This window comes from Ictalurus punctatus, chromosome 8 (assembly GCF_001660625.3).
Source record: "Ictalurus punctatus breed USDA103 chromosome 8, Coco_2.0, whole genome shotgun sequence".
NCBI lineage: Eukaryota > Metazoa > Chordata > Actinopteri > Siluriformes > Ictaluridae > Ictalurus > Ictalurus punctatus.
The window spans coordinates 20,381,681-20,408,156 of NC_030423.2; the positions used below are offsets into that span (position 1 = coordinate 20,381,681).

General features: G+C 38.6%; 2 protein-coding genes across 4 annotated transcripts; both read right to left on the bottom strand.

Moving 5' to 3' along the window:
• Positions 1 to 1,325: 1,325 nt before the first annotated feature.
• On the bottom strand, positions 1,326 to 10,391 carry LOC108269377 (NADH-cytochrome b5 reductase 2). 2 transcript variants are annotated; one of them, XM_017475221.3, is made up of 9 exons: positions 10,235 to 10,391; positions 8,953 to 9,111; positions 5,804 to 5,876; positions 5,614 to 5,720; positions 4,429 to 4,558; positions 3,689 to 3,772; positions 3,501 to 3,586; positions 2,273 to 2,372; positions 1,326 to 1,613 (listed from the first exon to the last, which is right to left on the bottom strand). In XM_017475221.3, the coding sequence occupies exons 1-9, from the start codon at positions 10,247 to 10,249 to the stop codon at positions 1,441 to 1,443; spliced, it is 927 nt and encodes a 308-aa protein (XP_017330710.1). In that variant the 5' UTR covers positions 10,250 to 10,391; the 3' UTR covers positions 1,326 to 1,440. The 2 variants fall into 2 exon arrangements, with proteins under 2 accessions (XP_017330710.1, XP_017330711.1); XM_017475222.3 differs by having other exon boundaries at positions 8,953 to 9,083; positions 10,235 to 10,347.
• A 5,583-nt stretch (positions 10,392 to 15,974) lies between these two features.
• LOC108269171 (ovochymase-2) lies at positions 15,975 to 26,407 on the bottom strand. Of its 2 annotated transcripts, XM_053682405.1 has the most exons (13): positions 26,007 to 26,407; positions 25,809 to 25,906; positions 25,595 to 25,692; positions 24,769 to 24,941; positions 24,048 to 24,143; positions 23,814 to 23,965; positions 22,686 to 23,080; positions 22,473 to 22,606; positions 21,888 to 22,028; positions 19,962 to 20,092; positions 18,130 to 18,223; positions 17,741 to 17,872; positions 15,975 to 17,278 (listed from the first exon to the last, which is right to left on the bottom strand). In XM_053682405.1, exons 1-13 carry the CDS (start codon positions 26,092 to 26,094, stop codon positions 17,208 to 17,210), a joined length of 1,803 nt encoding a protein of 600 aa, XP_053538380.1. In that variant the 5' UTR covers positions 26,095 to 26,407; the 3' UTR covers positions 15,975 to 17,207. The 2 variants fall into 2 exon arrangements, with proteins under 2 accessions (XP_053538380.1, XP_017330295.1); XM_017474806.3 differs by lacking the exons at positions 25,809 to 25,906; positions 26,007 to 26,407 and having other exon boundaries at positions 15,977 to 17,278; positions 22,686 to 22,788; positions 22,894 to 23,080; positions 24,048 to 24,941; positions 25,595 to 25,693.
• Positions 26,408 to 26,476: the final 69 nt, after the last annotated feature.

Here is a 26,476-nt window from a genome sequence, read left to right on the forward strand (position 1 = left end):
AGTCTTATGGTCAGGTCCACAAGGTGATCAAAAGTTAGCTGTTCTCCCCGACAGGCCAACTCTTGCAGTAACTCCGGACCTAGGCCGCGACGGAATGCGGTCTTGAGGGCTGATTCGTTCCGGCCGCTCTGGGCCGCAACAGTGCGAAATTCTAGCGCGTATTCCCTTGCGGTATGTGAGCCTTGTCTAAGTTGCATGAGCTCGTCACCAGTCTCCCAGACATCAGGAGAATGGTCAAAGGCGCGCTGGAAACGGGCAAGGAAGTCGGCTAATGAGGGTCTGATGCCGCCTCCTCACTCCCACTCCACCGTAGCCCAAGCCAGGACTGTTCCCGAGAGTAGTTCCATGAAATGGGTCAATTTACGGACCTCTGGCATATCCGGGTGGCTTTCGAAGAATAGCGCATTGTAACATGAAGCCCTTGCATCGCTCCGGCTCCCCAGTGTATCTCTCTGGTGTAGGCAGAGGCGGGTTGTGCGCCGTCGGCGCTGGAGTGTGCGCAGCCGGCGTGGGCTGAACATACGCTGGGGCGGGCAGAGGTGGTGTAGAGAGCCGAGGGCGTGGCGTTGGTAGATGCGGAAACGCTCAATCGCGAGACTTCTGCACGCAACGCGGCTAACTCTTCCCGATACACCGCTAGCGCGCGGTTTTGCTCAAGGACGTAACGTTCCCAATCCGGGGTGCCTGTTGCCACCATTGTACGGCGAAGTAATCGGTTACGTGAGGCTGACGGAGACAAACGCGGACAGGCGAGGAGATGACGTGTGACGGACACCAGGCGGAACACGGAACGAGACGAGAGTCGGGATTATGCAGGTAAAACAGGTTAACAGGGGCGTAGTCAAAAGATGAGCGGAAATCGAGAACCGGGAAGACACTTCTAATGATAATCAGGCTTGGCTAACCAACAGAGACGAGGCTGCTGAGCGGTTACTTTGCAAGCGGTTGATGCTAACGAGGACCTTATATAACTTTAGATGTCTGCAGGTGTTCGTAATCAGAACTCCGGCGAACTCGAGCGCGGGTATGGCTGGGAAGTGTAGTCCTCTTCCGCCATGTCCCTGGGCGGCACTACCTGTTGTGAACTGCAGCGCCGATTTCACTGTATCGTAACAGAAATTATAACTTATTAGAACGAATTCATTAATATAAACCTGTGATTTGTAGCTGCACAACTGACAGAGCTGTTGTTATATAAAGTTAATAAACACATGCTCACAAGTTAGATTCGAGAACTCAACAGCGCAATGGCATATGTTCTAATTAAGTACTTAAAGTAATTACATTTAGATTAATCCTGGGAAACCAAGCACACAAAAAAAACATTTTATTTATGTATTATTTATTTTTGTATGTACAGTACAAGAAGTTCTTGAATATTATATCCAACACAATGGCTTTATATATTTAATATTTATTTTACAAACACATCTGATGGCGTTAGTATGTGAAAGTGTTTTGTGGGTCGTAGCCGAGTTTGGTGAGGTTTGGCAGGCATGCGTTCTGGATCATCGGGGGCGGGCCACACATCACTATCAGCACGTCATTGGCTGGAGGAGGAAGGTGCGCTTTCATCATTGAAGCATCCACAAATCCTGTGCCATACTCCCAACCTGGGGCATCAACAGATACAAAAACACTGAGATATAAAAACACATTTTTTAACCTTGCCAAGTTCACTAAATGTTCTAATGTCAGTGGGAACTTAATATCACCTGTCATGGTGTATTCAAAACTCTTTTTTTCACTAAATAATTACAGTGTAAACAATGTAAACAGCCAAAAAGACATTTTATATGGTAGTTGTGTAAATATTATAAGTGAAAATGGTAAGGACATAATATATAAAGGGTTCCCATGCAAAGCTTATGAGATACAGTTAGAAACTATAACTTGTATTTTCCCCTGTAATAATCATCCTCTAGTATCATCCATATCACTTTCCAACTGGGGATTTTTAGTTAATGGTCTGTTTCTCAACTTGGAAGTGATAACGAGGTGTTTGAAACCCATACAATGCTGCTGAACCCCCCTTTGCTGTTATAATAATCTCCACTCTTCTGGGAAGGCTTACCACAAAATTTTTTTTAGCATGGTTGCATGGCAACAGTTTGGGGAAAGCCGTCATATGGGTATGAAGGGAGCTGACACATTGTCCACATCAACAGATGGGCTACAGTCAGTAATTGTACACCTACAACCTGACCTGTATGGTAGGTGAACCTGATCAACTGGCCAGCTACAGAATTCATTTGTGATGTTTGTGTTTTACCTTGTTGAGGTCGGTCTAGTGTGTACCATACGTGCAGTTTCTCAGGGTGATTCTTCATGACTTCTTCCAGTTCCTTCTTTAACAGAATATCCTTCTCTGTCTGTGCATAGAGTTACAGTGTAGATAAATATAAAACATTCTTCTGCAATAAGCAATAAAAAAAGACAAGTGAGAACACCCTGATATAGAGAGTCTTCATGTCAGCCTACAACGCATGTCGTTGGACTTGGGGAGGAAACCGGAGTACCCTGAGGAAACCCCCGAAGCACAGAGAAAACATGAATGCTATGCGCACACAGCGTGGAGGCGGGATTCAAACCCCCAACCCCAAAGGTGCGAAGCAAATATGCTAGCGTCATGCCCCTTGATGTAAGCTGATAATTGCTGAAAATGTGTACATTATATATATATATATATATATATATATATATATATATATATATATATATATATATATATATATATATACACACATATATATAATCTAACACAGAACAAGTGAGCCTTAGTTATCTGATTCAGTTATCTGATACTCCTCCTGTACTGTATTTAGTGATCTTAAAGTATGTCAGCTGAAAAGGGATATATATTTGGTTTTTAAAAAATCTAAATGAATCAAAATTACAAACTGAAAACAACAACACCCCTCGGTTAAGCGATGGTTACTTTGCTATGTCTGTTTCACTATACTTTAACACTTAACTTACAGAAAGTTTCACATGCAAATTCTCATTCGCTACCGATTACATGTTACGGATGTCTGTGAAGCATGCTTAAATAAATTTAACCTAGTCTAGGGGGTGTTTCACTCAGTGTAATCATCAGACATGACTGTCACTGATAGGACGCATGAATCTATAGTCTGGGCTAGACAGAAATTAGCTCTAATCTCACTTCTTAATACCATATTTTCATATAGTAAACAAAAACCCACTTCAAGTCATTTCTTCGCAGCAAATAAGACAATGTGGATGCCAAAAATTTACCCTTTTTTTATTATTCCCTATTAGCCCATTGTATACAAGTCGGCTCGGGTATCATGGTTTATCATATGTATATATGTATATTTGCTATAGTGTATTAAAGTAACACAATAATAAACTATTGTGATGTTCATTGAATGAAGTGATATTAATCTTTGCGTATGACTTGGTCCATCATTACGAATTACCAAGACCATCCAACATGTAGCAATGCTAAATTTGAAAAGTTAATAAGTGTGATTTACCTGGTTGGCAAAAATAAGGGAGCACTTGGTTTGGTCTTCAGGATCCCCTGTGATACTGCGGATAAGCTGCAGCATTGGAGTGACGCCTGTATACACATGACCACCACCATGTACAACAATTAGATACAGTATATCTATCCTGAGTCTTTATGCATTAATAGTCTCATGTGATGTATATATATATTGACCTGTGCCACCAGCGATCATTCCTACATGTTTAAACTTCCTCAGCTTGGCATCAGACTTTTTATCAGGTCTAATAGCAAACTGACCTTAAACAGAGAAAATATGTAAACTCACAAAATATACTCATTTTGCAATAGAAATTAAATAGTTTTAGAAGCCTTAAGTGATGCTGCCCTCTGTTGGTTACATGTAACACTTACACATTTTTTATACAACTTTTGTTCCAGGAATTCTCAATACCTATGTTTCCATCCAAGTTGCGAATTTAATTTATGCGAAAAATTGGAATATCACATAAAACATTTGCAAATAAAGCATTGTTTCCATCCACTGTTTCCATGTTCAAGAGAACAAAATCATCACTTCCGGGGAAACTGGAGCATCTCACTCTCCACCATGTTTACCTTTGTTAGCCTATTATCCAATCACAGAATTTGTTGAGACAAAGTCACATGACTTTTTTGATGTGCATCAAGGAATTTATCTGGTAAATGTGTTTCCATCGTAGTTTATGCACATGTCTGCTTATCAAACAAAAAAATGTATCCGCCTCAATTGAGTGCATATGTATTTTTATGCTTTTTTGAGATTTTTTTTTGCATTTTGTTTTCATCCAGTATTTTTTAAATGATATCCCAAAATTCCCATAACAATACGTGGATGGAAACATAGCTACTGTGAATCAGTTCAGTTCATTGACCATTTTTATCATTTTCTAGATCTTTATTCTGAGTTTCCTTACCATTGCCGTTATACACCAGCAGGCCGTTTGGCCCCCGGAAGTCGATTGTGTCTCCAATCTTCATATCGTTCAGGTGCTGAGACATTTTGCCCCCTTCAGGGTAGTTTGCGTGTGCGTTTTTGTAATATATCTAGTTGACAGAACACATGCTTTAATATTAAAGGGGTTAGTCAGCTGTATTCAGACATTTTCAGAGTCTAATAAAAATGATTAGGGGTCAGAGAATATAATCAGGGTTAATACAGGTCAAAACACCAATTTCTTCCTCTGATTAAATATTAATGCCAAACTTAACTTTAACAATATTTTAAATAACTATTATTCGACTATTTATATTAAAAAAAAATCTCACGCATAGTTAGCATAATTTAGGAATAGAATTCCTTAGACGTATTTGCCTGAATTATGATTTTGAACTAAGCAAGGAAAGCATTTTTTTTTGTTAATAGGGTTTAAGAATAAGCATGCACTAATACCTGAATTAATACTTACTTAAATATGAACTAATGATGAGTTAAGTCTATGTACTAATCACAAACTAATGAAGAGCTAACTTTATCTATGACGTGAGTCTTATGACTTCATGCGTGAATCATGACCACCTTAAGTTCATGTTAGTACATGTTTGTTAGTTAATGCATTAATTAACACATAGGGGTAAACTAAAATTAAATAAAACACTGGAAAAAATCTTATAGAACACTGGTTTTAAATGTTAATGGATAATATCGTCTTCTAAAGCGTTACCAAATTATGCATTATTTCTAGAGATTTTGTTTCTTTTAAAGTAAAAAAATAAATAAATAAAATTCTGGGGAAAAAATGCCACCTCATATAAAGGGAAATAAACTTTATTTAATTGTATGTTCACTGGTTGGATAGCATCAGTGTTACTGAATAGAAATTGATTAGCATTACTACTCAGAACAAGATTTTTTTTAGCACGTTAGCAAGAGAAATACATCTCTACAAGGAAGAGAAGACAAATCTACAAGGTCCCTTACTGGAAACATTTGAACTCAATTTTATACATAGTTCACTATAACTCTAATGAGTGAGAGATCATTTCTTAGAATTAAATGATAAGAAAAGCTACAATGGATAACTCTGTCTCTATTCTTTAACTACATACTGTATATTGTTATCCTTTCGGGCACGATGCTTTACTTGTGGTTTATTTCCTACCTTTATGACAAGATCGACATGTCCCTGGTCCTCGTCACTGGAGACAGGAGTGTAAGCTCGGATCACCAGATTCCCATTGACTTTAGCAGACAGGTACACATGCTGACCTTTTAGGGTGCAGGAGACAGCAGAACGTCAATATCAATACAGAACACAGGTGAAACATGTGAGATAAGGTGAGGATTCATACCGACTGGAAGCCCGAGCACATGATGAGAAGAGGGAAGACCGAAGCGGAATCTCTTCGTGTCGTGTGTAATGTCCTGTCACGATTAGCAAACCCCGAAAAAAGACAACTGAATTAAACCTAGATACTGAATCAGTCATGTGACATAAATGTTTAATTGGGTAAATTGTTCACTTAAAATCAAGCGTCATTAAAAAATAAGTGTTTCATAAAGGCTACACTGCAAATATAGATACAGTGTCCTCCAATAATGTTGGCACCCTGGGTAAATATGAGCAAAGAAGGCTGTGAAAAATTCTCTTTATTGTTTAACCTTTGGACGTTTTGCTTAAAAAAAAATCACAAAAATACTCTGCTCTCATGGATATCAAACAATTGCAAACACAACAGAGGTTTATATATAAAAAAAAATCTTTGTTAAATATGTGTGCAAAAATTATTGGCACCCCTATGAATTCATATGAGAAAATGATATTTGATATTTATATAATTTATAATAGATAATTTGTATAGTATATTCCCACTGATATTTTACATTTTTAGTACACCTGGGTGACTAGGAACAGGAAATTGTTCAACCATGACTTCCTGTTTCACAGGGGTATAAATGTGAGGTTTAAAAAAAAAAAAAAAGGCCAAATTCCCTTAGTCATTCATAACAATGGGTAATACCAAGGAATATAGCTGTGATGTGCGGCAAAAGGTTGTTGGGCTTCACAAAATGGGAAGTGGCTATAAATAGCACAAGCATTGAAACTGCCCCATTTCCTCCATCAGGGCAATAATTAAGGGTTAGGTTTCAGTCAAGAGTGTTACAAAACGGATTCGAAACGGAAGCAAGTGCAGGTTCAAGTATTTATTCACAACCAAAGTCAATGTACATGAAACCGGAAAACAAGGTCTAAACGAGAAACGAGGTCTAAACATAAAACTAGAACCGAGGCATGAAACCTGAAACTAGAACAGGACATGGAAACACTGCCGCTTAGTATTTAGGTAGCTAGCACATACATGGAATTTATGCATTTATTTCTCGGACTAAGGTCAAACACAAACGATGGTCTAAACATATAACTGGAATCGTGGCATGAAATGAGAACAGGACATGGAAACTTAACCATATCGACACCTATACACTCCGTTACCACTTTACCCATTAGCACATTTAATACTGCGCTATGTGCGCAGCAACACGAGGGGTTTAAATAACGAATGTAATTTACCCTGAACGCTGACCGCTGGTAACAATTAATACACACCCTCGAAAAACAACCAATGACTAAACAAGGAGGAGACAGAACAGAAACAAACGCACGTGTCCATTGTAAACAAAGTCTCCATAGTTCATACGCAATCCACGAGCGTGTGCCACCGCAACGCCATCTGCAGGCGAGATCGTGACAAAGAGGAAGTGTTATGAATCAACCTGGAACTGGATGTGTGTCTATATTGTCTCAACGCACTGTGAAGAGGATGGTTCGAGTTGCCAAAAAATCTCCACGGATCACAGCTGGAGAATTGCAGAAGTTAGTTGTGTCTTGGGGTCAGAAAGTCTCCAAAACTACAATCTGAAATCACCTACATCACCACAAGTTATTTGGAACAGTTTCAAGAAAAAACTTTGCCAGACACTACTGGAACTTCAAATGGGATTGGGTTCTATGGTCAGAGGAAACCAATATAGAGCTTTTTGCATCAAACACCAGAGGTGGTTTGGGCGCACACAGAGAGATAGCCATATGGTGGTGGCTCTTTAATGTTTTGGGGCTGTTTTTCTGCCAAAGGACCTGTTCATTTTGTGAGGATACATGGCATCATGGACTCTATCAAATAACAGCAGATATTAAATGCTTAAAATGGGCCGTGGTTGGATCTTCCAGCAGGACAATGATCCAAACATACATCAAAATCAACACAAAAAGGGTTTACTGACAACAAAATCAAGGTCCTGCCATGGCCATCCCACACATATATTTAACAAAGTTTTTTTTTTTTTATTAACTTGTGTTTTGTGTGCAACTTTTTAACATCCATGAGAGCAGAGATTTTTGTGAATGTTTTGAACAAAAGATCAAAAGCATAAACAATAAAGACAATTTTTCACTGGCTTCTTTGCTCATATTTACCAAGGGTGCCAATATTGGAGGACACTGTATATATGTATACATGCATATATATATATATACCGTACTGTGCAATACTCTTAGGCACCCTATTTTTTTTTAGTACTAACTTTGTTATAGATTTTTTATTTTATGACGTCTAGTACAAAAAAAGTTTGATTTTTTAGCACAAAGTTAGTTTAGTTTTCCAGCACAAAATTAAATGTTTCAGAAAAATATTTGTATGTCAGTAAAGAAAGCAGCATATTACGTAAGAGACACTTTTCAGACAAAAAACACAATGAAGGCCACTGGGTTTTGCTGCAAAAATAAGAAGCGAGTGCGACAGTTAAAGTCTCCAGAAGAACAGTGTCTGTTTCTGCAAGATGCTCAATAAAACTTACAGCTCATTTCCTTATAAAACTGCACTAATTGTACCTGAACCTACTTTTTTTTAAAAAAAAAAAAAGCAAATGGTCATCACACCAAATATCAACATTGTTTAATTAATTTCTGTTTACTGCTCCATATAGTATTTTTTTAATGTAGAAATATTTAATTTCATTATGTTTGAAGCCATCTTTGCTGTACAGCATTTCTTTGCCTAAGACTTTTGCACAGTACTATATATATATATATATATATGTGTGTGTGTGTGTGTGTGTGTGTGTGTGTGTGTGTGTGTGTGTGTGTGTATGTATGTATGTATGTATGTATATATATATATATATATCGTATTTGCATGTATGCGACTTTCAGTTCCTACATGGAGTAAAGTGGTTAGTTATTAGCTTTAGCTAATGTTTTCCTGCTTTCCTTGCTTCCTTGGTACTAATTTACTATCACTAAAATAATCAGTGTGTGACTTGAAATTGAAGTGTCTTTAACCTATTCGATTCTTTCTCATAACTTTACTTTCATATTTTAAGTAACTTTTACATTTATACTTAAGAAAGACATGTATGTCATAAGTTTCATTCTGTAGTGGTCAGCAGCATGATTATTTCAGCCATTTCATTTAGAATGTTAATAGTTTTCTTCATGACTGACCTCCTTCTCTATGAGGGGTAGCGGGTATTTAACGCTGGGATCCTGTAGAGTTTTGGGGAGCTTGCTTGTTTTCTTTCTACTTTCAGAGTTTCCTGTTTTCATGAAGAGGAAGAGGACTGTGGCTAACACTGCTACAAGTCCAATCAGAACAGGAAACATCTGTGACACACTCATTTATTTCATTATATCATACAAATTATAATGCATTCTACAGTGGCAGAAAAAACAATGTAAAAACAGATTAGTATTTTCGTCATGGTCTAGGATTTATATTATATAGCCTATATAAAAGCACTACAATCTGTAAGATTTATCAAATTTAAGCATGATAAAATTACAGTAGGGTCCTGGACTCCACATCTGAGAACATGTAATTTTGTTAAATTATATTTAATATTTTTTAAGATTGTGTCTTTCTTCAATAAAAGAATGGTTATAACATGCTTATATAACACATAGAGGACAATATTAATATCATCAGTTAACACTGTACAATGGGAGTGTACTGTGTTAAAATTGGATGAAATATTTAAAAAAAAAATTAAATGCTAAATAAATAAATAAAGCAAGTGGTGTGCAAAGAGAATATTTAAATATCAGTAAATCTCACACCTGGCTTTCTGAAACAAATGGAGGTTTGTTTGTTTTTTTTGTTGTTATTTGTCTTAAATTACCTCCAAAAGTATTGGCAGCCTTCAAAAGAATGGGCCAAGATGTCAGGAAAAAATACAAATTATGCACAACAATTTAACATTTTCACTGAAGAAAAAAATGTACAAGTATTTTTCTCAGACTAGCTACACGTAGCAAAATTGTTGACATTTACAGTATTTATCCTAAAAAATTAAATAAATGCCACTCTTTGCTTAAGTTATTAACTTTTTTGTAAAGAATCACAATAACTCTGAAGTTAACTGCATTCTCTAAGAATTCAAATCAACTTCGGATTAATGATGAAATCAAATGTAATTAATTGTGCATACTGTACACTTACCTGTACAGCAGTATATTTATGAATATAAAGTATAGACTTAATACAACTGATATAGGAATATCAGAATATACAGAATATCTCATTTCTTCACAGTCAGAGACCTAAACATTTGTAAACATACAAATCCTAGAGCACTTATTTCTGAATAAGACTGTGTTCATATCTGCTGAAGCCTGTTAGTATCTAGGAGGGGATAATAGCTTTTGATTGAAGCTATGATAATGGAGAAGGAATGTTGAAATCTATAGCAGGAGTGCGGAAAATATAATGAGGAAAACGGAGTCTTACCAGCGTTTGCTCCATGTTATCTAGTCAGATCTGTGCACTATGTGAGTTTATTTCTTCTTTAGCTCTATCTCTCACCAACACATGCACATGACCTTTGCACTGAAGCCATTTAAAAAGTGGGAGTAAAGGTAAACTGGATGGCGACATGTTCTGTCCAAACGCAACACAGCAATTGTGGCTCTTTCATGCACCAGCCTATGAGAGCTGATTATTTGAGTGGACGAGCTGTGAATGGGAATGGTGTGGGATCACCCCACGGCCTCATTCGAAAGAGACAAGGCTGTGAGAGAAGCAGATCATTGCTCGTGTTGAGATCTCTACAAATTACAGGGGAGGCAGTTTTGTATTTGCTAAGAATTTGAACATGCATGGCATAGTAATGAATTTAATCTTTTTTGAAATGTTGAAATATGTAGCATGCAAATTATTAGGAATCATTCATTCATATGTTCATCTTCAGTAAGCGCTTTATCGCAGACATCTACACACTCATTTACAACTAGTGAAAAGGGAAAGTCTCCAAACCCACTTACTGACATGTTTTTAGGAGATCGGAGGAAACCGGAGAACCAGGAGGAACCCACACTGTCTCTGGTAGACCATGTGTAATTCCACACAGACAGGAACCCGAGTTCAGGTTCGACCCACAGACCCTGGAGCTGTGAGAAGCATTATCTACAACACCAGATCTCTCTGGGATCTTTTTCTTCTTTTAAAGCAGCACCTATATTTAAATATGTATTAAATGCATGTCATATGAAAACATCCAAGACTTCTTTAAAGCTTTGTACAGTGTATAGATACATCAAATCATATATAATACATAAAAATACTCATCATTAACTGTGACTGTATCATTTTATTCCATGTGACACATAATTATGACAAAAACATTTCTTTTCAGTTTTTCCCAAAAACAAATCATTTGGAGTTGCTAAATACTCTTCTTAGCAGTATCTGTAGAGAAGAAATAAAACAAAAGGATAAATATCTAATCATCTATCCAGTCATATTTCTATATTTCTATAACCCTACCATTTCTGGAACCTTTACTTCCAATCCAAGTCTCTTTCTAGTGATCAGAGTCTGTGCTATGAGCCAGATCCAGTGGTTAGATCAGAAATAAACACTTTCCAGGAGCTGTGTTGGACGGGCCTGCTTTCTCTCTGTGCCATCTGCAAGACAGTTTGTTGCATTGTGTGTAATTTATCATGACACGCAAGTCATGAAACTAAAAACGAAATTGAAAACATGAAAACCTGGCACCAATTTTCTGAGAAATGAACCAGGTGTTTGTCCATAACAGCTGTGGTTCAGACCTCAGGAAAGAATGTAGTCCAATATAATAATATATTGTCTATGATATAGACTATAAATAGATAATATATACCACAGCATATGCATACAGTTCATTGTACAGACGCTCCATCAATAAAGCAGGGGTAAATCAGAAAATAGAAAGAAAAAAAAAAAAAACAATGAACCTATGTGCAAATTTATACCAGTTTTGGGTATTTCCTGTTAAACATTTCCAGCATTACAGTTGTTTTTAGGATTCCAGTTGGCAGAAAGAAAAAAAAACAAAATCTAAATCGGTGAGTTTGAATACAATTTCTCTTATTGTGCTTTTTAAGTCTGTGGTCCAATAGGGTTGTTATTTGTGAATTTTACATGTGTTTACTTGGTGAAAATAAGTGTCCATTTTGTACCAAAGACTCCGGAACAAGCAAATACTGACCCACAACTATTAACAACAGCTAAATAACCTGTAAACTTTGTTAGGTTTTTTTTATTATTATTATTATTGTTTGTTGCTATTAACAAAACTATATTTAATATGGGGCACAGTGGCTTAGTGGTTAGCATGTTTGCCTCACACCTCCAGGGTTGAGGGTTTGATTCCCCCCCAGCCCTCCCTGTGCTTTGGGGGTTTCCGCTGGGTACTCCGGTTTCCTCCCCCAAGACATGCATTGTAAGCTGATTGGCATGGCCAAAGTGTCTGTAGTGTGTGAATGGGTGTATGATTGTGTCCTGTGATGGATTTGTACCCCATGATGTTCCCCCGCCTTGTGCACATGACCCTGTGTTGGATAAGCAGTACAGAAAATGGATTGATGGACTACATTTAATGTTAATGCCCTATCTATCCTCATATCAATTTAACTATTAACTAGCAGTGACAGATTATCCAGAAAATTAGAAAGTTGGATTTTAACTCTCACTGTGCCATTGCTGGATTTAAAAATTAATGCAAAAGTAATTTTGTCACCTTGAACACTTTTTTCTGCTGCAAGGTTTTGGGTAATAGTAACTAACACTGCACAAAAATGAATCAGCATCAAAGTGGATTTGATGAACATGTGGTCACAATTATGTAGTACAGGTTACCAAGTGATAAATACTGCCTAGTAATATTTGGCATAGTATGCAGCTATACAAGTATACAAGTATGCAAATTTCTATCATAGTCCTAAAAAAAATGGATATGGCCACTAGAAGGCACAGTAAGTGCATTTTTCTTGCTCGTGTAGCAAATAGGCAGCTCTTCTGTACAGAAAGTGGAAGATGCTGTGAAGCACAGAAATCAGAATTCGTGAATTCAATGAAAGCGTCTTTTACGGATCATGTGATGCGTCCGAAATAGCACCATTCTCACTATATAGTGCACTATTTTGCCTTTTTTGAGTCATGACCTGAAGAATAGCGGTGAACATCCAATGCTCTTACTCAATCCCATAATGCATTGCAATAAATAAGTATTCAAACTATGTACCCTAGAACAGTGGTACTCAAAGTGGGATGATTTCTTTCTCTTTTTTTTTAGTTACAGTCGTGGAAATCATAAACCATCATTACGAACAATATTTAGGGGGTCACTCACTGAAGGTGCATATAGGCACCCTATTGTTATCCTACATTTTTCTTCTTCTTCTTCTTCTTCTTCTTCTTCTTCTTCTTCTTCTTCTGGCTAGGGTGTCTATGGCAGCCCATAGACACTTGCAGCCACTGACTTGTTTGACTGGTCACTTGAACAGGTTGAATTGAACAGGTTTAATCCAGACCTCACTAACTCAAAACCTATTTAGGAAATAGTTACATTTCTAAGAATGATGCAAGATATTACATATTGTATTGTAATATTGTGCACTTGTAGAGGGTTGGTGGTTTTCCTGTAAAGTGGACAGGAACTTCCTAGAGGTTGTATGAGGAATATTATAATCCCATCTCTTAATTTTACTTGGATTTACCACCTGGCATAGTTTTGCTTCAGAGTGTTACAGGTCTATGGGTTACAAACCTACGTTTAGGTATTTATGCCAGAAATCTCAAACTGTACATCGCCATGTAGCTTTCCTCGGCCCTTGTCCATCTTGACTCAAGCAAACAACACACTACAAGTGTATGAAATGTTTTTAGTGAGGCTCTGGTAAATTACTAGCACCTCACGTTATGAGACACAATATAAACAACACACACACACACACACACACACACACACACACACAATAACTTCTATTTCAGTTCATCTTGTTTTTTCTTTCTTTCTTTTTTTTAAATACTATTGGTAGTATTGGTGTAACACTAGGAATGTGAATCATGAGGATGAAGAGTGTATATACACGTTAAGTGTATATTTGAAGAGACCTGACACCAAATGTAAGCCATTTTCTGTCAACTAAAAACAAGAATGATGTGTTTCAATTAAATCAGAAGAGGAATGACATGTTGTAAAGGTAAATGAGGTAAATATCATGTTGAGTCATCACACCCACCCACCCACACAACCACCCACACACACACACACACACACACACACACACACACACACACACACACACACACACACACACAGGTATTGCACAAACAGGTTTCTGTGTTGAAATGAACTCTCTGCTATTAAACTTTCTTTCAGAGGCTGACTTTATGCGCTGTCCACTCCTCCTTCCCACAGTACAGAAGCTTCCAGAGAGAGAGAGATGTGCTGATCGACCAGAGGCAGAAAGAAAGGTTTGGTATGATGGGCGAGTGTGAACAAAGAAGACAGTTCACGTTGAAGGCATTATTGCACTGTATACAATAACTGAATAAAAGTATATGAAAGTAAATCAAAAGGAATGAAGACAAAATACAGGATAAAAGAAAAATTGTAAGAAGGCTGACAGAGTGAGGAAGAGAGGAGAGAGAGAAGCAGGCAGGGAAGAAGAAAGTATAAGCAAAAACATTGAAGGAAGAGAAAGTATAAAGCAAAGATAAAAGAAAGGAGAGAGAATGAAAGAGATGGTCGAGCAGAGTGTGAGGGGGAGGTTAGTGGTCTGATAGGGGGGAAATGTCAATGACAAATATGCAGTGTGAGAAAGGGAGAGCAGAGAAGAAAAAGGAGAAAAGAGAAGAGGCAGAAGAGAAGGGACAGAAATAGAAGAACAGAACGAGAAGTGGAGAAAGAAGAAAAAACTAAAAGAGAGATAGGAAAAAAGCAAGATGGTCAGGCAGAGAAAGATGTTAAAGGTCTGATGGGAAAATAGGAGGAAAATGGAGGGAGAGAAAGAGGAAAGAAGAAAGATGCTGAAAGAGAGGACAAAGCAAAGATTAAGGGTCTAATAGGGAAAATGTCAGAAAAAATAATGGACAGAGAGAGAGTGAGAAAGAGAGAAGAGACAGTAAAAAAAGATTAATATATAAGGAGAATGCAAGGAAGAGGAAACGGGGAGATGAATAAAAATAGAATAAAATGAATGGGATAAAACAAAGAGAAAGGAAGAGTTGAAGGAGAAGAGGAAGGTGGAGGAGGAGGAGAAGAAGAAATGATAAAAGTGGTTAAAGAAAGTGAAAAAGTAATGGAGACAGAGAGAGCATTTGCTAGTGAAAGGTAGAAGAGAGATAAAGGTGTGTGACAGAGTGTGACATTAAAGTCCGTGACAGTGAGAAAGGAAGAAGGAAGAGCAGGAGTGAGTTTACGTGAAAAAAGGAGAGAGAGAAGGGCGGAGTGAAGGGGGAAAGAAAGTGAGAGGATGAAAGAAAGAAAAGCAGAGTGAGATAAGTATGACACTGGAACACAAAATACAAGTGTTCAAATGTACAGTCAGAAGAAGGATGTGTGTGTGTGTGTGTGTGTGTGTGTGTGTGTGTGTGTGTGTGTGTGTGTGTGTGTGTGTGTGTGTGTCATCAGCATTCTGTATAAAACACAGCTTCACTGATTCTAACCACTAAACATCAGCTCATAATATTCCTAACTCATTTAACGCTTGTTTAAACGTTCAGAGAAACTGAAGGGACTCAGATGTTGTGAGTCTCTTAAAGTTGTCCAGCTCAGAAATAGCGAGACCATCAGACATTCCATGTGATCCTGAGAGCACCATACACACACAAACTAGCAGTCACATCACAGATTCCTCAGACTGCCATGTGTATGAAATGTCTCTATTCACTACATAGTGAGTCTTCCCAGACTGCCATAATGTCTAAAAGCATAATGTATTAAATGTGACACTTTGCTGTAATCCAGTATTCTAGGGCCATGGTTCTCAAAGTTCTCAAATTTCATATTTGTGTTACAACAGTGGAAATGACCCACTGATATAAGAATTATGATATTTATTACTCGCCTGTTTGGCTGGTTGATTGGGTTTCATTCAACCCACAATAAGCGTGGAGGATGCAAAATACCCATGATGCACTTTGTGATTTTGTAGGGAATAGGGAAGAGAGTGCTGTTTTGGACAGAAGTATGGGTTAAGACTAGGCATGAATTAAATAAATCTCAAGCAGAGTGAAAAAGTCCAATAATGAGAACTTTATTTTATATGTATGCATAATCATTTTGCCAAACAATCCTATTTTGTCTAATTGATAGGTCACACAACTAAGTTCCACAAATACATTTGTAAATAGACATGTATATATTTTTTAAACAGAGAATGTAAAATGTCCAAACATAGCAGCATATTATCACAATAGTTTTTAACAAATAACCGCTACATATGAGAACGAGCAACTCATGTTATTGACCAAGAACAAGCAAATCTATACACTGAAGTAGTGTTATATTTTATTTCATATACATTTATAATAGTTACAATAGAGATGCACAATACTAAATTTCTCAGCCGATACCGATAACCAGAGCGATATCAGCCGATACGGATACTGATTACCGATAATTAATTCCACAATTCTGAAGGAAATGCAAATAAAAACTTTATTCTTTCCATTTCAACAAGTTTTTTCATAGTAACTGGTCTCATAAACAGAAAACACATTACTCAAAACCTCTTGAATGTTATTAATTCATATTAACATTGACTGAATTCTAAAAAACCTTCTGTTAGTCTCACATTCACTCACCACAAACAAAAGCATTTCTACTTCATGACTGAACATCAAACTGGTAATATAATATAAACTTTTTTATATACTAACATTAGCTGGATATGAAATACACTACTCTACAAATATATTTTTCTGTGCAATATATACTTTTTTGTAAACTCATCTTCATTTAAATCTTTCAGTGGTGTACTGGCACGTTAATTCAGCTCGAGCAGTGCGGCAAAGAAAATAAATTCAATGATAAGCACGAAATCGATGTGTTTTCCCGCCCTCTTTGGATTGACAGGATATAATCGGCCCTGATCCTCAAATGTTTCTTAACTAGCGTGAAAATTTGCCTTTATCGGCCGATACCAATTATCGGTGCATCTCTAATTACAACACTTTCTTTTCTACTGATACACAATTTTGTCAGTTACACCACAGTTACAACACCACAGCCAACAAAAATACAGAACAGCTTATGCATTTACTGTTTGCATTAAATAAAACTTATCTGGATTGCAAAACACTGTTCTCATTTATCTGCAGCCTTGAAAACACCAAATCCATAGTCCACAGACAAAAAAAACACAGACCTGGCAACCGTGCATACAGTACCTCTAATCTAATACAAAGTGTGCCAAGAGGACATATCTCTCTCTGACTACAGAGGGAGGAGGCCGCTGTCATCATTTTCTTCTTCATCCAGGTCTTCATGCTCTCCATTTTGGAGGTCTGTGGAAATGAAGAGCATTTATAGCGGATTAGACAGAATGACAGAACTCTCTGCACCACATTTGAAGCAGTATTCATAAGATGAGTTAAGCTTGCATAGTCAGAATTTTAATGCAGAAAAAAATTAAAATGGTGTGTCTCAGAATGCCAAATGCCACTCTCAGGTAATTTCCCTGTTAAAAATATTTTAAGGAACGTATTAGCAGTCTTTAACTTTAACACAGAACTTTAACTATTTAATAACAATCAGGTTTCATCTTTCCATGGTTCGAATGCTGTGGAGTGTTCTAGAAGCTGAAAGTCTACGTGTCAATCCACTACGAATTGACCTGCCACTGTAGATCGATTGCTTCACAAGCGTATTTGTAATATGTACATGGTGTGGGTGTGGGTGTGTGAGTTGTGTTGTTGGCTGTAAGATGAGCACCAGCTCTGCATGTTTGTATCTGTTGACGCACTCACCCTTTCTGCTGATGACTGATAGATTAGCGCTGAAGCCGCGGGCAGACACGCTGCTATCCGTCATGAACTGCACAACCATCACCCTGCCAAAACTCAACACCGGCGGAGGAATGCTCTGACCACACAAGACCACTTTTACACACAAAAAAAGAGAGCTACTTTAACCATAATGCTACATTTACACCATGGGGATGGGAAGAGAGGAAAAATTCCATTACTCCAACTGAAATGAGTTTATGCAGCATCATTTCATGTACTGGTGTAAAATTAATCTATTATTAGCTAGCATTACTATATAGCCGTGTTCATGTTAACCGTTAGCATAAGTATCTCTTACTAATAGTTTGTGGAGCTTCACATTTCAGGAAGAGTAGCTTTGGTCGGCTTACCAATTTGTTCTCTGGCTTCAAAGTCTCTGAATACAGACAGCGAGTCATACTGACACCCTTCAGACTCCTCCAAGACAAAGTCAGCGAAGTCGAGCTGAGGAAAAAAGAGGAAAAAAGTTCCACCATAGTACCAGTATCACATACTATATCTACTGTACACAGAGCAGTCCAAAAGTTTATTAGTTATGCAACATTACATGATACATGATACCAATTACACTGTACATAGAGCACTGAATTATTGATGAAACCATAGAGCAGGAACAGATGCAGATCCAATGTCTGTAATGACCTTTTAAAGAACATTGCTATGGCACTATTCAACTGCACTGAAACAAATATTCTTTAGGTTATAATTAAGTAAATACTGTATGTACTACCAGGAATGGGCTCTTTGAGATTTGAGTATTCATCCGACAGTGCTGTTAAATTCTGATTGGTCAGAAGGTGACAGTACAGTACATGTGTAATTGTTAATATAGTGATGTTTCCTGTAAGGAAATGTTTATTTAGTGTTTATGGAAGGAGTCTCCAGTGTTAGCGCTTTAAAACAACCAGAGGTAAAGCTGTAACTTTAAAGTAACATAATGTATCATCCAGTCTGGACTTTGCCCCACCAGACTTCTAGGGGGCGCATTACCTGATTCTTGAACCTCTTCTTTGTTTGTCATTTCAATTTCCTGTTTCACCACTACTTAAAGCACATGGGCTGTGTTTAAATATCCCTAATACCCTACAATGCAGTACGCCAAAGGAGTAGCATGTCCGAAATCTCAGTATTCAAAAACCAGTAGGCGAGAAATACCCAGATGACCTACTGCTTCCACGGAGATGCTACTGTATGGAAGGAATGCACACGGTGGATATTGAGCTATCCCATAACGCAACAGGACTGGCACAGAAGAGGTGTCAGTATCAAAAATAGCACGCTGGCTATTTTGAAGATGTAGATCACATGACAATGCCAACCTGATGGATGTAGTACATCCATATTGGATTCATGCTTACCACTTATACTGATTAGTACATACTGTATCAACAGCCAAGCTGTAAGTACTGAATCGAATGCTGTAGATTCGATTCGAACGCAGCCCTTCACATTCTAACACTTTGAGAAAAATTTTGCCTACTCTTTCTAGTGAGGTCTAAGCTTTGTTTTCTGGATAGCTACTCTGTGTTTTGACCTTTTACTCTGCCTCATTTTGCCTTTTCCCTTTCCCTATTTGCTTTGATGCAGCGTCAGCCTTTTGGTATTTCTGGCCTTGGTCTGTTCTCTTGTTGTTGAATTTTGGATGTTATATTTTGTATAGACTTTTGTTCATTCTGGATGGACGTTCCTCAACATTCCACAACACGTTCCACAACAATGTGTATTTCTTTAATTTAAAACAAAATCTCAGCAAATTGCTGTGGTGTTAGAGGAATAAAACGCTTCAGGATGAGCTGTTATAGGAAAATAATGAACATTGGGATGTTAATAGTAACTCAGCTTTGCATCAGGACACATCACACCACCCCCGCGTTGATAATTTCTCTATAGCAGCACACCCCCAATGTTTTATTACTTATCACTCATTAGTATTCTTTATTATTCAGCCTACTTTTTAAAAAATGCACACCATTAGGTGAATCAGTGCGTGTCTAGGTAAAAAGGTATACCCCTCAACCCTTCTCTAATGGAAACCAGTATCACCTTCTCACTGGCCTGGAAAACTGATCGCGAGGTCTCCACTCTCACTGCATATTCAAACAGCCAATGAATGCATTCATGTCCAGAGATGTGCTGACCGTGCCAGCCTCACGCCCTGATCATGACCCTCAGGCCCTGTTACCTTGACTACATAACCCTCTGGGACATAGATTACCCAGCGGCAGTGGGTGTCGTCGCCATAGGATCGTGGGTATTCAGGGCTCTGCATGGCCACCGGGGATTGAAACAGTGCCACTGTGCCGCAGCCTGGCCCTGAACAAACACAAAAGGAGAGGCATTGGTGGAGCCAGGCATGGTCGAGCACAGAGCACACACACTCACTCATCTCCCAGCAGACAATGCCAGTTTGCATGCAATACAAACACAGTTTGGTGTTGTGTTTCTTTCCACCAGGGGTCATGTGGTGGAGAGAGAAAGTGAGGTGGTGTTTTGATCTACCGGTCCTGACTCTCAGGGGATGTGTTTGTGTGTGTGTGTGTGTGTGTGTGTGTGTGTGTGTGTGTGTGTGTGTGTGTGTGGCACAGCTGTCATTATGGTCATGGCCCCGCCAGCACAAGGTCTCACGGGACACACCTGTGCTGTGTCACTTTAGAGAAAGGGTACAGACGGAGGTCTCAGGAGGCAAAGCTGTCCCTAGTGCCAAGCACACACCTGTGTGGAGAGCTGTACATGCTAAACCCCGCCAGACAGTGTGTTATAAATAATTAGCACTCAAGATTAGGGCTAATGACGGAAATATGTGGATACGAAGATGGGAAAATTATAGATTGTTTGTATCTATGCCCCAGCATATGTGAGGGGGAGATGAGGGAAGAATGACGAATGTTTCGAAAATATTAGCTAGCTTTATAATTGCATAGATTTTTCCAAAATATAATGAGCATGGTGTATCTTATAGCACTACAGTTTAATGTCATAACACAATACCTTTGCATTCATAACACAATACCTTTTGGATTAATACAAAGGTTCCCAACTCTGGTCCTGTACATCTTAGTGTTTTCGCTAATCTAAAACACCTACTTCAATTTAGGAAAGGCTGTTAATTAACTGATTATTTAAATCTGGTATGTTTGGGTCCGGGGTTTTCCAGGACCAGGGTTGGGAATGTGTTGGTTAGTGCACTGGACAAATTTTGTCTGTCTATAGGGTGGCCCCAATCTACTCATTGCCATTAAAGCCTTTCCTACCTAAAAGTATCAGAGTACACGTAGCACTTTGGATTTCTGTGTCTTATGTTGTTGTGTTACTTCTGGTTACACATGTAATGAGGCCTCAGTGGATCCAGCCTTGTTATCACAGCGCTCTGCTTGTCCCTGGCCCCCCCTTAGATCCATCACTGGTCAGAATTTGCATTTGTTTTAGTTTGTTTGTATAGTGTAGCATACCTGAAGGCATCATGATTTATAATCTCACTATATATACAGTGTCACCCAGAAGAGGACAGGTTCCATTATGAGCCTGGATCCTCTAAAGGTTTCTTCCTCATGTCTTCTCTGGGATTTTTTCCTCTACCACTGTCTCCTCTTGTTCATTAGGGACCTAACTCTACATCTGTTTGTCTGTAAAGCTGATTTGTGACAGTGTCTACTGTTCAAAGCGCTATACAAATGAAACAAAATTGAAACAAGTGCTGCTTATTTGTTATCAGTAATCAGTCCCTGGGAAGGCTGGTAAAACTAGCATGTAACAGTGAAAAAACGTGAAAAAAGTTAAATGACATGTTGTATGATGGCACTGAAGGGAAGCCAAATAATGCCCAAGGCAACTTACCTCCACAACTTTTGCATGCAATTGCAATGCATAAACAGACAAACGTCACTCTACTTGACAGACTTGTACATGACCCACCCATACATATGCAAAGCAAAGGTCTAGGAATGAGCCCCTAAAACTTGTTCTGTTAGCTCATCAATTCTATTACTCACTGTCATGCTTTAGTTCACCACTACACTGATTTGTCTTTTCAGTCAGGTTTTCTGGGAACAAACTTTGCAAGCTAATGTATGGTGGTTTGTCTGGTTGGGTCAAGCGATTTGCAACTCACCCAAAGTGTAGTTGTCTTCGACGGCTCTGAAGCGGAGGGAGAAGCCTGAGCCTGAGACGCTGAAATCAGACATGAATTGAAGTGTCGTGGTGTTGGAGTGTATGAGCGCTGGTGCAGGGGACTTGCTGCCACAAAATCGGCCTGATTACAAATACAGATCAAAATCCATGTGGTTATACAGAATATCAGAGCACATTTTAATTGGAAAGACAACCCCTGGGTCATTGTTTTGATCCTAAATTCAGGTCATTGTCTGTGTAGAGTTTCGCATTTTCTTTCCATGTCTGAATAGTTTTGTTTTTTTTTCCAGGTGCTCGGTTTCACCTCCCAAAACCTTGCCAGTAAGTTGATTCACCCTGGCATGAGATGGGAAAACACCCTGGATGTGTGTGTGTGTGAGAGAGAGTGGTACTCTGAGAAGGCCTGCCATCTCATTCAGGGTATATTCCCACTTCACGCTTCCCACTGTTTCTTTGATAATCTCTGGCTCCACTGGGACCCTGGATGAATGATTGAAACTTAACCAAACAAAGAACCCTTAAGAAACCCTTTTTGGTCCACACTGCCTTACCACATCTTCCTCACCTATAGGTAGGCCTTCACCGGCGAACACAGTGAGGTGGTCACTTTGGCACAGAGGGTGGTTTTCCAAGTCAAACTTCAAGAATTCCAGCAGGATTCTTTTGCTACCTGGTACACTGATAGACCAGGAGCACGCCCTGCCCACAAACCAACAAAAAGCCATTGTCAGTCTTCCCGTACACCCTAAAAAAGAACACTGAGTCATTGAGGACTCACTCATTGTTACTGTAGTTCTGGCCTGGGTGAACCGGGTATCGTATAATTCCCTCACTGCCTTTTAGAGCTCCCTCTTGTACACTCAACTGGGAGATTATTCTTCCTGAATGAACATTATGACTCAAATGGGAAACTAATAAAAAAAACTGCACATATATTGAAATTCTTCTCCAAACTGCATTTATGCTAAAACAGAGATGAGGCAAACCTTTCCGGAGCAACCATTTCATGAACACTGGGACGTTAGTGAACACTGCAGGTGAGCTTCTTCCAGTCAGAGGTTTCATCCTGTTGTTGATCCAGCTGCGTCCACATCCTTTGCCCCAAGACGTGATTCCGACCACCACCCATTGTCCATCAGCCCGTGGGCACAGCAAAGGGCCACCTGAGTCCCCCTATGGCATGCAAGAAGTATTCATTCCATTATTTCATTAGTCGTTCAATTTTGTCCACTTCTCCTGGTGAGGATGGGCTGGCAACTACCTGAGAAGGTCAGTGCAGACATTGTTTCCAGTGTCTCCTGGGCGATCCTGAGACAGTCCCTAACTAAATATGAGTTATAGCCCCGCCAGTGGAGCCTTACCCAGGTTAAGATGCCCACCCTCCTCAACTGTCTCCTCTTGATTGGTATGGTTTTTAATCCTTTTTGTTTAGTTATGTCACAACATCAAGTATTCCCAGTTCACAACCAGTGTTCTGAGGATATGCTCTGGATGTGACCACTGTAGCCCTGACAAGGATAAAGTGGTTACTGAAAGTGAACAATATTATAAGTCAAACTTTTTGAAGCTAGACCATCATATTATAGTTTTCTAAGATGGCTGCCATCTTAACATTATAGCATTCGAGCTACACAGTGAAGTTTTGTTCATATTTACTGTATAGATGGTAATAAGTCCTACTTTGTCCTAAACCTCACAGGAAGTCTGGTTTGAGGAAGATATTTTAGGTGATACATTTCTGTTACCTCTTAGGTACTTATTATCCTTTGCTTTTATGGAAAATGTTGTTTCAGAAACAAACATTGAACACCGAAATGTCTTGGCTGATAGACTTCATTTGTGGTAAGTGGAATTTTACGCCAAACAATAGCTTTTAAAAAGTAGTTAATTGAGGTTGGGTTAGTACCTGGCAGGCATCTTTCCCTCCTCTCTCTGGTCCAGCACACAGCACTGTGAGGTTTTGCAGGCCTGGTCTGATGGTCTGTAGGATGTGCTCGCAGATGGCTGGATCCACCAGGTTCAACTGCACTTCATGAAGAACTGAAGCCATCTGACCTCCTGAGAATAGGCAAAACTGCTAAATACAAAAAAGTAGCTATTAAAGTCAAGAGCCATGTGATTAAACCTTCTATTTTCTTACTTTCTTTTATCCGTCCCCATCCAGCAACAATGCAAGTGGTCTTTGGTGGGAAGATCTCACCAGGAAGAGGAAGACATACAGGTTGAGCAAAGTCGCCTGCCAGTGATATACACTCGACATTAAGGGGGAAAAAAATCAGCATTCCTATGGTTTAGTTAAAAGAGCTGTGACAACTTTAGTCAGTGTTAAGTAAACAATTTAGTCTGTGTTGAAGCACTGAAACACTTTCCATCTATTAAAAATAAAAGTATATACATGTGACATTTTAAAACACGGCTTCCATTTTTGCCAACATCTGTGGTCGTGTTGTGCTAGGAAAATAATCAACGATTGGGTGGTGTTATTCACCATGATGCAAAGTGGAGTCATTAGTAATGCCAAGCAGTTTTTGTCCCCACAAATAACAGCACTTCCTGAAGTATTTTATTCCTGTTACACCACAGAAATTTTCCAATAAACAGCTGTTTTTATTTATAAAAGAATGCCACAATTAATTATTAATTTTCTATAACAGCAGCCTTGACAATAGTTCCAGCTGCAAATCAAATCACAGGTTTACATTGATGCACTCACTCCAGTATGGTATCTTTTCTAGAGTAAATTGTCTTGCATACATTCCACAACATTTAAACTTAATTTTAGGATTTTATAGTTTATTGTATGGAGTGGGTGTTTTAGTAAAAAAAAACATAAAAAAAAAAAAATAAAAAAAAAAACTTGCTGAAGTGGATGTGTCCTTTCAGCTCCAGCAGGGCAATATCATAGTTCATAGGAAGAGTATGATGGTACTCCTCATGAAGCATCACATTCTTCACACCAAACGTCTGCTCCCAACGATCCACCACTCGCTGGTCATGCTCGCCCACTACGGCCTCCACACTGCGCAGGAACTCTCTACATAATCACCGGCATGTCAAGTAAAAACAAATCAAATCAAATTTATTGTCAGATTACTGATCTTGCTGCCTAGGCCCTGATTAAACAGTATAGAAAAGTATATACACATATCATACATACTACATGCACTTTTGCATGAATTTCACACACTGTATACTGTACAGTATATGTAAACATATATATATCCAATGTACATAAGCCCTGAGAAAACACTGCACAATACAACAGACAAGTGAGGTGTCAGTGTGATAATGGAGAATGGTTACTTCATAAATGGGACAATATATGGGCAAAAAATTATCATAAAAAAAAGAATTCTAGTTGGTGTAGCCATTTTTAAATCCAGGTTAAAAAGACATTTGTGCTTACAGTTGAGCTTTAAGACCTGCACTTTATTTTCAATATTCTAATTTTAATATGTTTTAATCTTATTTTTATTCATTTAAATGAAAACTTATTTGGCTGGTGATAATGCTGACTGGCCGCTATATTTAGAAACTAGCTAGCCACAGCGGATGGTGAACTATACCGATTAAATATATAAATAATATATTAATAAATAAAAAGATTTTTTTTTAAAGAGAACACAAATGCACAGTAAATTATTATTAATATTATTATAGGTGTGAAGATGTAATATTAGTCCTCACTCTGTGGAAGTAGAAAAGCAGTGAGCAGCAGTCAGAAGCCAGTGGTCAGTGAGGATGGCAGCTCCACAGAAATGAGATCCTCTGAACCTCAGAGACACCTGGGTAAAAACATACAGCTCACTTTACTCACCTGGGTATAGCAGAATCTCACACATGAGTCTAAGTCCTTCTCCATTTCATTTCATTAGACTGCATTAGGTTGGAAGGTACATGCCAGCCAGGGGTGAGAACCATAACGCGCCTGTGAGCCTCCGACGATCCTCAGATAGCGATCGAAAGTGCTTCTTTGCCGTGGAGAGCCACACTTTGCTCCTGAATGGATGATGATATTAACGTAATTGCTGTGAGGACTTTTATGTGCACCATACATAAAAAGATCTCAGTGGTAATGAGCTTAAAGTGACGTATTTACCGTTGAGAAGGGCAGCACATGAATGGCACACGAGAGAGACGAGAACTGCAAAGATCCAGAGAGCCATCATGTATTCTGACATCTCCATTTAACCCTGGGGCTTTTATACAGGAGAGGAGGGGTGTTCGAGTAGCAAACAGGGGACAACTGGGTCATTAAATCTGGAAGAAATACTGGGACGCACTTTCACAACAATAATGACAAATATATACCAAAGCAAAGGTCTAATCTGGACAGTCTAATCTCATGTATTCCGCATACAGTCAAAATACTATTAGTCACAGTTTCCTGTTAAATTTATTACAGTATTTTAAACACAGGAACATTTCACACTGCGGGAGTTTATTCAGTACTGCAGGTTTACTGTGTACTGCTCATTCACGAGCCAGGAAGCCAAGCACGCCTGTTAAAAGCCTAACAAAACGCATGTGGCATCAGGAAAATGCCTCTAGGCCAAAAACACACTGTGA